This window comes from Cicer arietinum, chromosome 2 (assembly GCF_000331145.2).
Source record: "Cicer arietinum cultivar CDC Frontier isolate Library 1 chromosome 2, Cicar.CDCFrontier_v2.0, whole genome shotgun sequence".
In the NCBI taxonomy this organism is placed as follows: Eukaryota; Viridiplantae; Streptophyta; class Magnoliopsida; order Fabales; family Fabaceae; genus Cicer; species Cicer arietinum.
Window position 1 is genome coordinate 31,598,608 of NC_021161.2, and position 14,365 is coordinate 31,612,972.

At 31.2% G+C, this 14,365-nt stretch overlaps 1 protein-coding gene across 1 annotated transcript; it reads left to right on the forward strand.

Moving 5' to 3' along the window:
- Positions 1-12,046: 12,046 nt before the first annotated feature.
- On the forward strand, positions 12,047-13,053 carry LOC140919412 (uncharacterized). The gene is made up of 4 exons (XM_073365423.1): positions 12,047-12,178; positions 12,280-12,396; positions 12,484-12,810; positions 12,907-13,053. The coding sequence occupies exons 1-4, from the start codon at positions 12,149-12,151 to the stop codon at positions 13,051-13,053; spliced, it is 621 nt and encodes a 206-aa protein (XP_073221524.1). The 5' UTR covers positions 12,047-12,148.
- Positions 13,054-14,365: the final 1,312 nt, after the last annotated feature.

The window sequence follows — 14,365 nt, forward strand, 5'->3', positions numbered from 1 at the left end:
TACTTGTAAGTTACTAAATGTATGTCCTATAAATATGACTCATGTGATATGGTAAAATATAAATGTTGAAGAGTATAAGACAACCCTACCTTCTTATTCACTCTTTTTCCTTTCTCTTTCATAATATTTTTTATTTTATTAAGAAATTATATACTATTTTTACAAACCACTATGGTCCATTTTATAAGAGATATGGTCCAACTCAAAACAAAGTACAATTTTAAATTATATTGATTGTTAAATATCCATAAATACCTCAATTTTATTGGTGAGTTTAATTTTTACAAAATTTTATATTTCTTATGATTAATGGATGATAATATACTTTTGAAAGATAAATAAGTATTAACTATACTTTTTAAGATAGGTCTTTGATTTGTATGCTTTGGTATATGTCACTTATAAAAAGGATTGAAGATTGTATGAAACACATGTTATTAATATGGTTATTTGGCTTTAGATCCAATACATTTTCTTTATATTATATATTTAGAGAAAAAGAACTGTCTCTAAATATAGATATTACTTAAAATTCTTATATATATTTATTCTTATTTTTAAAATATATTTCTTTGATCCTTAATATAGGAAGAAATTACAAAAATTATTAAGGTCAATGCACTCATTTAATGTTATAATATTCAAATGCTATTTCAAATACGCTAAAGCTTGATTTCATTGACAAGATAAGAGACATTATATGATATAGTTATCATATTAATATGTTAATCTTAAAATATTAAATTAATCAACAAAATATAATAAGTTAATCTTCGACATCATTCTATCATGCCTTTTTAGTTAAAATTCTTATTCTGGATGTGGGTTGGATTAAAAACAAATAAAATAGGATAAGAATAATGATTTACCTAGTTATCCTTATAAAATATAATTTTAAAATACACAAAATTGAAATCTAATTCAATATAAATATAAATTAAAAAAAATTGATATTAAAGTTTTAAAAATAAAATATTAACAATTAATTTTGAAAAATATGTATGACTATTTTATCACAATGGTAATTTTTTCATTTTATATAATCTAATAAATTATTAATCAAAATTATGAATATTAATTTAAATTTTTAAAATAACTATATTTCTTTACATGGTAGTTTTTCCATTTAAATATATCATATACCATATATTTATTTAGCTTATATAACAAATAAAATAGAATTATTTAATTACTCTATATTTTTTTTAAGATTTGAAATTATTTTTCAGTAGTTTCAATGGATTTTTTTAAATAAAAGTATGTAATTACTTATTTTGTTTTTAATATTTTTTGTTTATTTATAATATTTTAAAAGAATTGTTAATTAATTTGGAAAAACAATATAAATATATATATATATATATATATATATATTATGTTATGTAATGATGACTTGTGTGTCAAACACATGACAAAATAAAACAATATTATCTTGTTTATTTTTATTTGTGCATCAAATACAATATATGATAATATTTATGATGTTACTATAATATCTTTAGGGTTGTATGTGGACCAGTTTGGGTTGAGTCTGATAAAAAATCCACCCCTTACAATATTGGATTGAGTTTGGCCAAATTGCTCATTTCTAGGGTGGGTACTGGATTATCCACATTCTTTCTTTTTTAATTTAATTTGTTAATGATCGACTATCACATTCTTTCTTAAAAAAGGACACAACCTTAATTTTCCAATGTAACCTATTTCCACTATTTTTTTTAGCAACTAATATGTATAAACATATAATTCATGAAAAATATCAAAAATCATAAAATACTTTCATTTCAACCATCAATGTAACCAAAGTTATAAAGTTCTTAAAATTGCATAAAATACTTGCAAACATCAAAATAACTAAAGTGCAACATTCTAAAATAACCAAATAATTTTTATGAATTGAATCTTCTGGATACAATAGGTATATTGGGTTTGGTTTTACTCTACATCCAATTTTTTTTAGTAGTTTTCTATTTTGTGAAACTATGATTGTCCATTTACACTTATTTACCAAATTAAACTGTTTTATTTTTTATTTTTTGATGATCCGTATTGGATTGACCAAGTTGTTTGGGTTAGTCCAATCCAAATACAATCCTAAATATTTTATATATATATATATATATATATAAAACAGACCATAAATGTTACATACTATATTATATTATGCATGTGACATTCTAGTAAACATTATCTCACATTAAATTGAAGTGTAAAAAGAATTCTAGTAATTAATACACTTTAAAATGTATTTCTGTTTCTTATAGTAAATTAAGACTTAAAAATAAACTAAAAGTTTTGTTAGGGAGATGAGGGTAGTAATACTATTAATTTGTCTTTGAAAGAGTAAAAGAGTATTTTAATTAGTAACAATTATATATATAAAATGAACTATTAATATACTATATACAATGACAAAAGGGGTATCATAAAAATGGATGGAACGTAAGCTATATAACTATGAAAATGAATCACATTAGTGTCTTTATAAGGACAAATGTTGATGCTTATGGACCAATATGATTTTTGCAAGAATTTTGTTTTTACATTTCTAGACTTGGTGATCGATGGTGTCAAACTACTGATGAAAGTTTACTCTTTTTAGGACTTTTGAGTGACCCAATTATAGAAGTTGGAGTTATGATCTATTAAAGAACAATTGGTATTCATGACCTTCCCTTCAACTGTATAGTGACTCCTAACATTAATGAACCGTACCATACATCTCCTCCCTTTCACTTCCTCACCGACTTTGCTAACCATAAGTACCAAATTAATTTATAGCTTGTCATGAACAAGCCAAATTAATTTAATTTATATCAGTGTTCTGGTTTTGTTTTGTTATGCTACATATGTATAGTAGATCAAATGTTGTTGCCAAAGACAGAGAAAGTATTGACCGTTTGACACATGCGATGAATAAAATTTCACATGTAATCTAATACGTCAGTCTCATATTATAGGCCACTTAAAAGTTGACTCATGAATAGTTAGGTTTGGTCGGAAACATATTTTGTGTTTCTTTTATCAGCATACGATTAATTAGAAAAAATTCACATTTGAATTATTTTTTGTAGGGGTTAAAATTTGGATTTCCATCACCGCGTCTCGATGGGAGTCGATTTTCCTACTTTGACCTTGCAACCGTTAAGAGTTCCACATTGAGATAAAATTTGACAAAATATTTTTAAGTAATGAGTAGTCTTCATCCTACAAGTCGATTTTGTGAGAATTGTGTAGGATCCAACTCAAATTCCAAGAGCAACCGTTCATATATATAATATAATTAATTAAAAGTCATATTTATTATAAATAATAATAATAAATATTAAAATCATATTTTGTTTTATAGAGAGAATATTAAAATTTACAATATATAAAGTACATATTTTCTATAACGGACGGCAAGATTCAAAGATAGGTGTGAGATGGATATCAATGCTCAAAATTCACTATGTCTCTAAACTTTGATTTTGAGAAAAATCTATACCCAATTAAAGCAACCATAGATATATAAGTGTGGATGATATTGTCATTTCTACATATTAATTAATAAATACAAATTAAATTGTAGGTTTGATAAAAAAAAATAGTGTAGTTTCCTTATCTACCATTTACTATCTCTCAAATTAATTTAGAATTAAAAAGCACTAATTAATAATGATTAATAGAAAAAAAATTTGATGCTTCCTTGACATTGTAAAACCATGTATAAAAAAAAGACAAGATTTGCTAAATGATTTAATATATATGACTGATTAAGGAAACATTTTAAGCAAAATGCCCTATCTGTTATAAGAAGGTTGTTCGGTTGGCAAGGGAATATTAAAAGAGTATTAATTTTGGTATATTTAGTCGTCAATGGATATATTTAATCAATCGTATTAATTTTAATATATTTTTTTATTTAATATATTTTATTTGTTTTTATTAATATAATTATCAGTTTTAATTATTTTTGTTATTATTTATTTATTAATTAAACATTTCTTCATTTGTTATATTTAAGAAAATAAGTAAACACATAATCGCATCTTTATAATGCGACTTTAAAAGGAAATTTTGTTTCTTTCAAGTAAAGGTATCTCCATATTAGACCTCTTAAAAATACAAAAAGTAAAAAAAAAAATAAAACATTTTCTTTTATAAGTTTTACGAGTATAGTGAAATTTTTTTCTCAAAAAGGATATAATAGAAAAATATCCCTATCACAATTTTGTTTGATAACAGTAACATTCACCGATTTTTGGATTGATACACTATATAACATTCACCAAGCTTTTGGATTTCTAGTGGTCAATTCCGACTACCACTAAATGCCCCATTTTCAGTGCAACCATTACCTACAACAAATAAAATCATGTTCAAGTGGAAGCAACAAACAAATTTAATTTATTAAATTGTTATCGTATTTTGAAAGTTATAGTTTCGATAGCTATTGTTTTTCTATAGTCAATCCTCATGATAAGGCTAACTATAATTCTTTTTCTAGAATTTCCATTGCATTTATTCTTGGTAAGCATAGGAAGAACTAAAGGTTTATAAAGACAATCATATTTTAGCATTTCCTACTCCTAGCCTTTACTTAGAAAATAATCATATTGAAAATATATAGACCACTCATATATTATCAAGTATATATGCGCTTCTTACATGTATTTTAATCATGCACCTCAAAGTATGGTTTACTATAAAGTAAATCATTCAATAGTGGTACTTTTGGCTAATGAGAAATTTGTTGGAATATTTTAAGCACAAAAAGTATTACTTGAAGTAAAAACAAAGATACACTAATAAAAGAATAAATGGAATCCAAATTCATTAAAAAAGAAAGAAAAAGAGAAAAAGAAAATGATATTTATTAGATAAATAAAAAGGAAACTTTCTTTTCTTATAATAACATAATAATTAAATCCCTAAGTTACTTCCTTCTTCATAGAAGGTAAAATTTAAAAACAAATTATCAAACATGCAAATAAGGAACATAACAAAAACTTAAGATTGTTCAATATAAAACATCAAATTGAAATAACAAAAGAAAATCATAAGTCTAATAATCAACATAATCTCAATCCAATGAACAAAGTATAAACAGTTCAATCGAGGCAGGTTCGATAGGTCTTACCGTTTCCAAATCATGCCATAATTAGGAAAATAAAAATCCTTTCAATGTAAGCTTCATCACTAGGTCTGCTGGGAAGATGCAATTAAGTTATAGTTAGTAATATATTCATCCTTCTGCATGATGAGGACAATGCATGCAACTCAAACCATACTGCAATTGAGGATGAACGATTGATGTTAATTCTCAAGGCTACAACCCTCAAAACGAGGGTACCCTCTAAAGGTACCAAAAAATCCTTTTGATGATAATGGCTACAAGATTTGGAGCTGCACCTCCCTTAACATTTGTTAGGAACACAAGGCACAATTGCAACTTACACTACGCCAAAAATGACATTTAACAGCGCCCATTTTACAGCGCTTGCTAAACACAACCGCTGTTGTAATTATATTTTAAAAATAACAGAACCTTTTACAGCGCTTTTGATTCAAAACGCTGTAAAACAAGCGCTGTAGTAGGTCATATAACGTTTGCGCATCACGTTATAAGGCTTTTACAGCGCTTGTCAAAAAAACGCTGTAAAAGGAAGCGCTTTCGCGTATCAGTTACAGCGCTTTTTTCACAAGCGCTGTAAAACACATGCGCTTTCATTGAATTTAACTACCTATTACAGCGCTTTTTTCACAAGCGCTGTAAAACACATGCGCTTTCATTGAATTTAACTACCTATTACAACGTTTTTTTCACAAGCGCTGTAAAATACATCTTTAAAATAATTATATACGTTGGAAACCCTCATATCCTCTACATCTTTCAAATAAATATATACGTTGGGAACCCTAATATCCTCTACGTACTGTGCGGCCATCTACGTTGTCTAAGGTATTTTTTACACATGATCTGTTATGTTTTGTTACATATATATTAAATCTACTAAAAATTGTTATATATATATCGATACAGATACATATGAGCCGGACCGAGTTGATGAGATTGCAAAAGCAGTTGAAGAAGATCTTCGAGATTGTCCTAAAATGTTTGAAAGTTTGTTGAGTGATGCAGAGAAAGAATTATATAATGGTTGTACTAAATTCACAAGACTGTCAGCGATATTAAAGTTGTACAACTTAAAAGCGAGTAATGGATGGTCTGATAAAAGCTTTACGGAATTATTAACACTCATAAAAGATATGTTGCCAGATGATAATGAACTTCCCAGTCGAACCTACGAGGCTAAACGGATTTTGTGTTCTATTGGAATGAGTTACGAAAGGATTCATGCGTGTCCTAACGATTGCATTTTATTTCGAAACGAATATGAACTACTTAAGGCGTGTCCGAAATGCAATGTCTCTCGATATAAGAAGAAAGAATCTACTCCAGCAAAAGTCGTGTGGTATTTTCCTATAATACCAAGATTTAGGCGCATGTATCGCAGTGAAGAAGATTCAAAACACTTGACATGGCATGCAGATGAAAGAATTAGAGATGGAATGTTTCGACACCCTGCAGATTCCCCACAATGGGCAAAAATTGATCACGAGTATCCTGAATTCGGGATAGAGTCAAGAAATCTAAGACTTGCACTTTCTACTGATGGAATGAATCCACATGGTCTTCAAAGCATCTCACATAGCACGTGGCCTGTGATTTTGGTAATATATAACCTACCTCCATGGTTATGTATGAAGCGTAAGTTTATGATGTTGTCTCTGTTAATTTCTGGACCCAAACAACCGGGGAATGATATCGACGTATACTTGACTCCTTTAATTGAAGATTTAAAAATTCTGTGGGAGACAGGTGTGGAAGTTTATGATGGGTATAGGAAAAAGTGTTTCAATTTGAGGGCTATGTTGTTCGGCACAATTAATGATTTTCCAGCATATGGTAATTTATCAGGATATAGCATTAAAGGTCAGTGTGCATGTCCTATATGTGAAGAGAGTACAAATTGGATGCGGTTGAAACATTGTAAGAAGAATGTGTTTCTTGGACATCGTAGATTTTTACCTTATAGTCATCAGTATCGTGGGTGGAGAAATGCATTCAATGGAAAATCAGAGGAAGGTAAAGCTCCTTTAGCACCGACTGGATATCAAATACTTGAAAAAGTACAAGGTTTGACCAATAAATTTGGCAAACCTTTTGCGGGAGAGCTGGTGAAAACTGGGTGGAAGAAAAAGTCAATTTTCTTTGAATTGCCATATTGGAAGTCATTGTATGTAAGACATTTCCTCGATGTGATGCATATTGAAAAAAATGTATTTGAAAGTGTTATTGGTACGTTACTCAATGTTCCAGGAAAGTCTAAAGATGGCGTCAATGCAAGATTGGACTTGGTCGATATGGGAATAAGAAATGAACTGGCTCCAGTAAAGAAAGGAAATCGCACATATCTACCTCCAGCCGCTCATACTCTATCTAGAAAGGAAAAAATTGTTTTATGTAAATTTCTACACGAAGTTAAAGTTCCAGAAGGATACTCTTCGAACATTAAAAATTTGGTTTGTATGAAAGACCTCAAGTTAAAAGGTTTGAAGACCCATGATTGTCATATTATAATGGAGCATTTGCTACCAATAGGTATACGTTCCATTTTACCTGAAAAAGTTCGACTAGCCTTAACTAGATTATGTTTCTTCTTCAGGGAAATTTGTAGTAAAGTGATCGACCCTCAGAAATTACCGACATTGCAGAGGGAAATTGTTGTTACTTTGTGTGAGCTTGAAATGTATTTCCCACCATCGTTTTTTGATATAATGGTTCACCTTACTGTTCATCTGGTTAAGGAGACACAACTTTGTGGGCCAGCTTATATGAGATGGATGTATCCGATAGAACGATATATGAAAATATTAAAAGGGTACGTAAAAAGTAGAAGTCGACCAGAAGGTTGTATTGCTGAACGATACATTGTTGAAGAGGCTGCTGAATTTTGTACTGAATATCTGTCCAATGTTGAATCCATAGGGCTTCCCATGTCTCGTCATTCGGGAAGACTATCAGGAGAAGGGATAACTGGAAGGAGACTACTGACTATATCAAGGACAGAATGGGAGCAGGCACAATTGTATGTTCTGCACAATGATGATGAGGTTCAACCGTATGTTACAATACACATTGATCAGTTATCTCGTTTGAACATGAATAGGAATCAAAATTGGATAACTCGAGAGCACAATCGAAGTTTTGTAACATGGTTAAAAAATCACATAATGTCAAAATTTGATATAGACCCCGGATCAATTTCAAATAGATTGAGGTGGCTAGCAAATGGTCCGAGCTTACATGTCTTTTCTTACACTGGTTATGTTATTAACGGCTACACATTTTATACCAAAGAACAAGATGATCAGACCACTATGCAAAATAGTGGAGTCACTCTCGTAGCTGAAGCGATGCATGTCTCAAGTGCAAAAGACAAAAACCCAATATATGCAAATCTATCATATTTTGGGGTTATCGAGCGCATATGGGAGTTAGACTACACAATGTTTCGTGTTCCTATATTTGGTTGCAAGTGGGTCGATAATAATAATGGCGTTCGGATTGATGAGTCAGGATTCTTGCTTGTCGATTTTAATAGGGTGGGATACAAAGACGAGCCTTTTATTTTAGCGTCGCAAGCTCAACAAGTGTTTTATGTCACTGATCCTTCTAATGATAAATGGTCTGTTGTCCTATCGACCAATAAAATAAGTGATGATAACAATAATGATGAAGATGTTGGTAATGATCTTTTATTTGCAACATCACAACAACCACATGAAATTGATTCAACTGATGATGGTTTATATCTTAGAGATGATCATGATGAGGGAATTTGGATTAATCCATCGTTTCGTATTGTAAATGGACAAACAAATGTGAATGTCACCAGGAAAAGAAGAAGGGCATCTTAATGTATATGTTTAATTGTTTTATATAAGCTATGCATGTAATCTGAACTGTGTTATTGTAAATATGCATGTAATCTGAATTGATTCAACTGAACTGTATATATATGTTTAATTGTTTTATATAAGCTATGCATGTAATCTGAACTGTGTTATTGTAAATATGCATGTAATCTGAATTGATTCAACTGAACTGTATATATATGTTTAATTGTTTTATATAAGCTATGCATGTAATCTGAACTGTGTTATTGTAAATATGCATGTAATCTGAATTGAGTGTTTTATACTAAGTTCTGATTAATTTATTTTCTGAACTGAACTGAACTGAACTGAATAGAGAGATTCTCATTTCTAATAATTCATGCATGTAATCTGAATTGAGTGTTTTATACTAAGTTCTGATTAATTTATTTTCTGAACTGAACTGATAAAAAGGTTTTTAATGTCATCCCAACCCAAATAAACCAAACACAAAAATAAAATAAAACAATAAAACAAAACACATGAGTTTGGTGAAGAGGAAGGGATTTTGGTGGTGACCAGTTACTACTATGTGGGTTTTGCATGTTGAGCTTGTTTAAAAAATAACATAACAAAACACAAAAACAATAATAGCGCTTATTTGGAAAAAGCGCTGTAAAAGAGCCTTCTAAAATTAACCTAAAAGATACATAATAACATAATAACACACGGAGGTCTTTTACAGCGCTTATTTGGAAAAAGCGCTGTAAACGATCATTTTAAAAATAAAATAATGAGTGTGTTATACCTTTTACAGCGCTTTCCACACAAAGCGCTGTAAACGACTCTTTTGAAAGTGAGTAAAAAAGACATTTTACAGCGCTTGTTTGCCAAAGCGCTGTCAAATGGCTTTAAAAATAATATTCATCAGACACCTAATTTCTTCAAACACCTTGTACGCATCATGGGATTCAAAAAACATCAGACACAAACCCATTTCTTCAAACACATTGTACGCATCATGGGAATCCAAAAAACATCAGACATTAACCCATTTCATCAAACACCTTGTACGCATCATGGGAATACCCAAAAACACATTGTTAACAAAAACATCAGACACAAACCCATTTTTCGCAACATGGCAATGATCCTGAATACCAATTAAGTTTCGATTTAAGAAGGAAAGAGAATGGAAAGAGATAAAAAGGGTGTTGAGGTGGAGATTGAATTGTGAAAGAGTAAGCTTTGATGTTTGTGAAGAAGATGCATAAAAGGAGAAGAGTTTGGTGAAGAGGAAGGGATTTTGGTGGTGACCAGTTACTACTATGTGGGTTTTGCATGTTGAGCCTTCTAAAATTAACCTAAAGAGACATTTTAGAGCGCTTATGTGGAAAAGCGCTGTAAAAGGCTTTAAAAAACATTAATATAACATAATAACACACGGAGGTCTTTTACAGCGCTTATTTGGAAAAAGCGCTGTAAAAGAGCCTCTTAAAATTAACATAAAGAGACATTTTAGAGCGCTTATGTGTAAGAAGCGCTGTAAAAGGCTTTAAAAAACATTAATATAACATAATAACACACGGAGGTCTTTTACAGCGCTTATTTGGAAAAAGCGCTGTAAAAGAGCCTCTTAAAATTAACATAAAGAGACATTTTAGAGCGCTTATGTGTAAAAAGCGCTGTAAAAGGCTTTAAAAAACATTCAAATAACATAATAACACACGGAGGTCTTTTACAGCGCTTATTTGACAAAAGCGCTGTAAAAGGCATTCAAATAACATAATAACACACGGAGGTCTTTTACAGCGCTTATTTGTCAAAAGCGCTGTAAAAGAGCCTTTTAAGAATTTAACTAAAGAAGCCTTTTAGAGCGCTTTACAAAAAAAGCGCTGTAAAAAGGCTTATAAAAAGCGCTGTAAAAGTGTTACGTATATATAACAGTTACCTCTTCAGTTTCCTCTTCATTACGTAACCTTCATCTCAACCTTCATTTCTTCTCTTCTTTTGCAAACCCTATCATCCCGTCCTTTACGAACCTTATTTCCACGATCATCTCCTTCATTTCGAACCTTATTTCCATCCAAGATCATCTCTCCCATTTCACACAATATATTTTCATTGAAATACGTAACCCTCATTACGTATTTCTTCAATATCCTATTTCTTTGAACCATATTTCTGTGAACTTTCTGCAAACCCTCTTTTCTTTGCATTTCGTCTTTCTTCGAACCATCATTATTCAGGTATTGATGTTATTAAATTTTTGTAATCATTAGAATGCATGTTGAGCTTTTTTAAGATATACTGATACATGTTGAGTTTGTTTATAATAATGCATGATCCATGTTGAGCTTGTTGATGTTATACTAAAGTGCATGTTGAACTTGTTGTAGTTAAATGGATACAAACAAAGATTTAGAAGTTCAAAATGAAGAAGTTGGCACCTCTAAGACTTATGAAAAAGAAGTCAAACGTGGTGCAACTATCATGCAAAAGGTGATTAAAGCACGGAGTAGTGGTATTAAATTTGAGGTATACTATACTTTGTTTGCTGTGTGATTTTTATCTTTTTTTAGGGTTTAGGGCATGTACTTACTATATGAGTTTATTAGGTTGGCTGGAACGAGAGTGGTCAGCCAGTTGACCCCAACAGCTCCATGTTTGTAAGCTACATTGGGGCTGTTGTTCGTCAAAATGTCCCAATAACAATAGACAACTGGAGAGATAAGGCGTTGAAGGATGCCAAAGATATCATCTGGAATGACATTCAAGTAAATATTTTGATCTACTCTTTTGTCATTTATAATTTTTTTTCTGTAAAATACATTACTTATAATTGTTTTCATTGCAGACCACTTTTGTTCTTGATGAGGAACGAAAGTCATATGTTTTGAGAGTTGCTGGGAAAATCCATCGTGGATTTAGATCCCATCTCTCAAATTTCTATCTAAAAGATAGAGAAGGAAACACAAATGCTGAACCTCCAAAGATATATCAACATTATATATCAAAGGATGAATGGAGTGCATTTGTTTCCAAACGTTCTGACCCGGCGTTTGTCGTAAGTGATTAATTTATTAGCATTTGTGTTTTATTATTCATATTCGTAGCGTATTTTAACTTTTTACACAATTGCTATTTTTTTTTTATATAGAATATTAGTAAGGCAAATCGCGAACGGGCAAGCAACCCAAAACACCCATACAAGAAATCACGTATGGGATATGCACGCCTTGAACAACAAATTGTAAGTAATTAAACATCACTTTTATATAATGAAGTAATTTGTATTATAAACTATAGTGTGTAACTAATTTGTATTATTTTGTTTATGATTTTAACGAATAGAGAAAAGACACCCAAGCCGATCAACCCTTGGGTCGTCATATCTTATGGAAGGAAGCGCGTGTTAACAAAGATGGAGTGGTTGATAATGAAAATGTCAAGAAAGTTGTAGAACTTTGTGTAAGTATATTATCACTTTAATATTTTTTAATATTGTATTTTAAAAATGCTATTGAACTTATCTTTTTAATGTTACATGTATTTTAGGAAATTATTGAACAAAGTTCTGAAACTCAAGAGGGCAACAAGGATACTTGCAGGGACATTCTTGGGAAAGTGTTTAATGTCCCTGAGTATTCCGGTCGAGTGAGGGGGAAAGGATTTGGCGTAACTCCCAAAAGCTTTTTTCCTCAAGAGAAGCGCCAAAAACCTTCCAACGAGGAAGTATTAAAGAAGCTCAGAATCCTATCGGAGCAAGTGGCACTCTTGGTGAATACGAATAAAGACAAGCAACTTCCGGTTCAGCTCCAACCTGAAATACAAATGGAGAGTGAAACCGGGAGTTGCAACGTCGGTTTGAAGAGTATTCCCGAGGTGATTAATTACTTACTACTTACTTGCTTATGTAATTACTTATGTATTAAACAAACTTATATATTAACTGTACTTATGTTTTAACTATTGATGTAGGGTGTCACTACATGTGTCCTATACTTGTCCTCGCCTACTCAACGGAAGGTGGGAAAAGGAATATTGTACAATACTTCGGGAGAAAGCGCTGTAATATGCCCACCCATATATGAAATTATGGTTGGGCATATTACAACACTTTTTTGAGAAAGCGCTGTAATATGTCCACCCAAATATGAAATTATGGTTGGGCATTTTAGAGCGCTTTTTTGAGAAAACGCTGTAAAATGCACACCCATAACTCATATAATGGGGTGCATGTTACAGCGCTTTTTTGTGAAGAAGCGCTGTAAAATGTGCATAACAAGCGCGCGTTGTATTTACATGTTTTATAGCGCTTTTTTAAAAGCGAGGTTGTATCATTTACAGCGCTCGTTTCCACAACGCTTATTTTTTTGAAAAAGCGCTGTAAATGGCTTAAAAAAAGCGCTGTAATATGCGTTTTTTCGCGTAGTGTTATTAAGCCACAATAAGACATCACATTAAGATCTACTATCAGAAATTTAATCACTTACTATATTAATATTTTTCAGATTTCAGTAAAAAGAAAATAAAATGGCAATATACAATTTCTAAGGTTCAAGGATCAAAGTAGTTTACCTAATGTAGCAAGAGGGGTGCGAGGGTTTCTTGGAAGAGAATGAAGAAGGGGATTATGACGATGAACAGAGGTCAAACATAATATTTGAACAACCATATAAGAATAATGTTTTCTCAAACTCAAAGTTATGATCAATTTACCCAGTTCCAATTGTTAGATAATGTTATTACATATTAGTAGTACGGGTAATTTAGACATTTTTATTCTTTTGTATATATACTCATTGTAACCCTATTAACTCGGTTCATTCTATGTTATGAAACCCTAGAGTGGTTGTCTCTCTTCTTCCTCTTTTCATTGTTAACATGGTATCAAAGAGCTTTGGTTGATTTTGGGATCTACTGTAAAGAAGAGATAGACTATTTTGATAGGAAAGACAACCACCAAAAGAGAAAAGAGAAGAGTAACTCTATTCCCGATTTTATTAAATCAGTCTCATAAACACATCGATTGCGCATTCGTTAGCCGTTGGATTGAGCTAAACTTTGGACAGAAGGTTCGCAACATACAGGTCTTCGTCTTCAACGGTCGGATTGGCGAAACTACGTATGGAGGGGGAGAAATTATGCTCGCACAACACCAGATTATCCCTAATTTATTTTGTCTCAGTGATTGTGTTTGTTGTATTTTCCTATCATTATTTGTTATGGCTGGTGCTAAGGATGATTCTCTTCAAACACATTGGAAAGCACATTATCCGAAATTGGGGAGAACACATAAAAAGAATTTTAGGGGGCCATCGTCCAATGTTGTTGTTTTTGCTCCTCCTACCATTGGCTCTAGTTCTGGTTCTGTATACTCATCTGAGACTGCTTCCCAAATATCTGATATTGCAGAACAGCTTCAAAAACTTCTTGC

Bases quoted from the DNA above. Each gene is read 5' to 3' on its own strand.
- LOC140919412 (XM_073365423.1), top strand. From the start codon at position 12,149: ATGGGATATGCACGCCTTGAACAACAAATT. The intron at 12,179-12,279 runs GTAAGTAATTAA...TTTAACGAATAG, and splicing joins CACGCCTTGAACAACAAATT to AGAAAAGACACCCAAGCCGA. The intron at 12,397-12,483 runs GTAAGTATATTA...CATGTATTTTAG, and splicing joins AGAAAGTTGTAGAACTTTGT to GAAATTATTGAACAAAGTTC.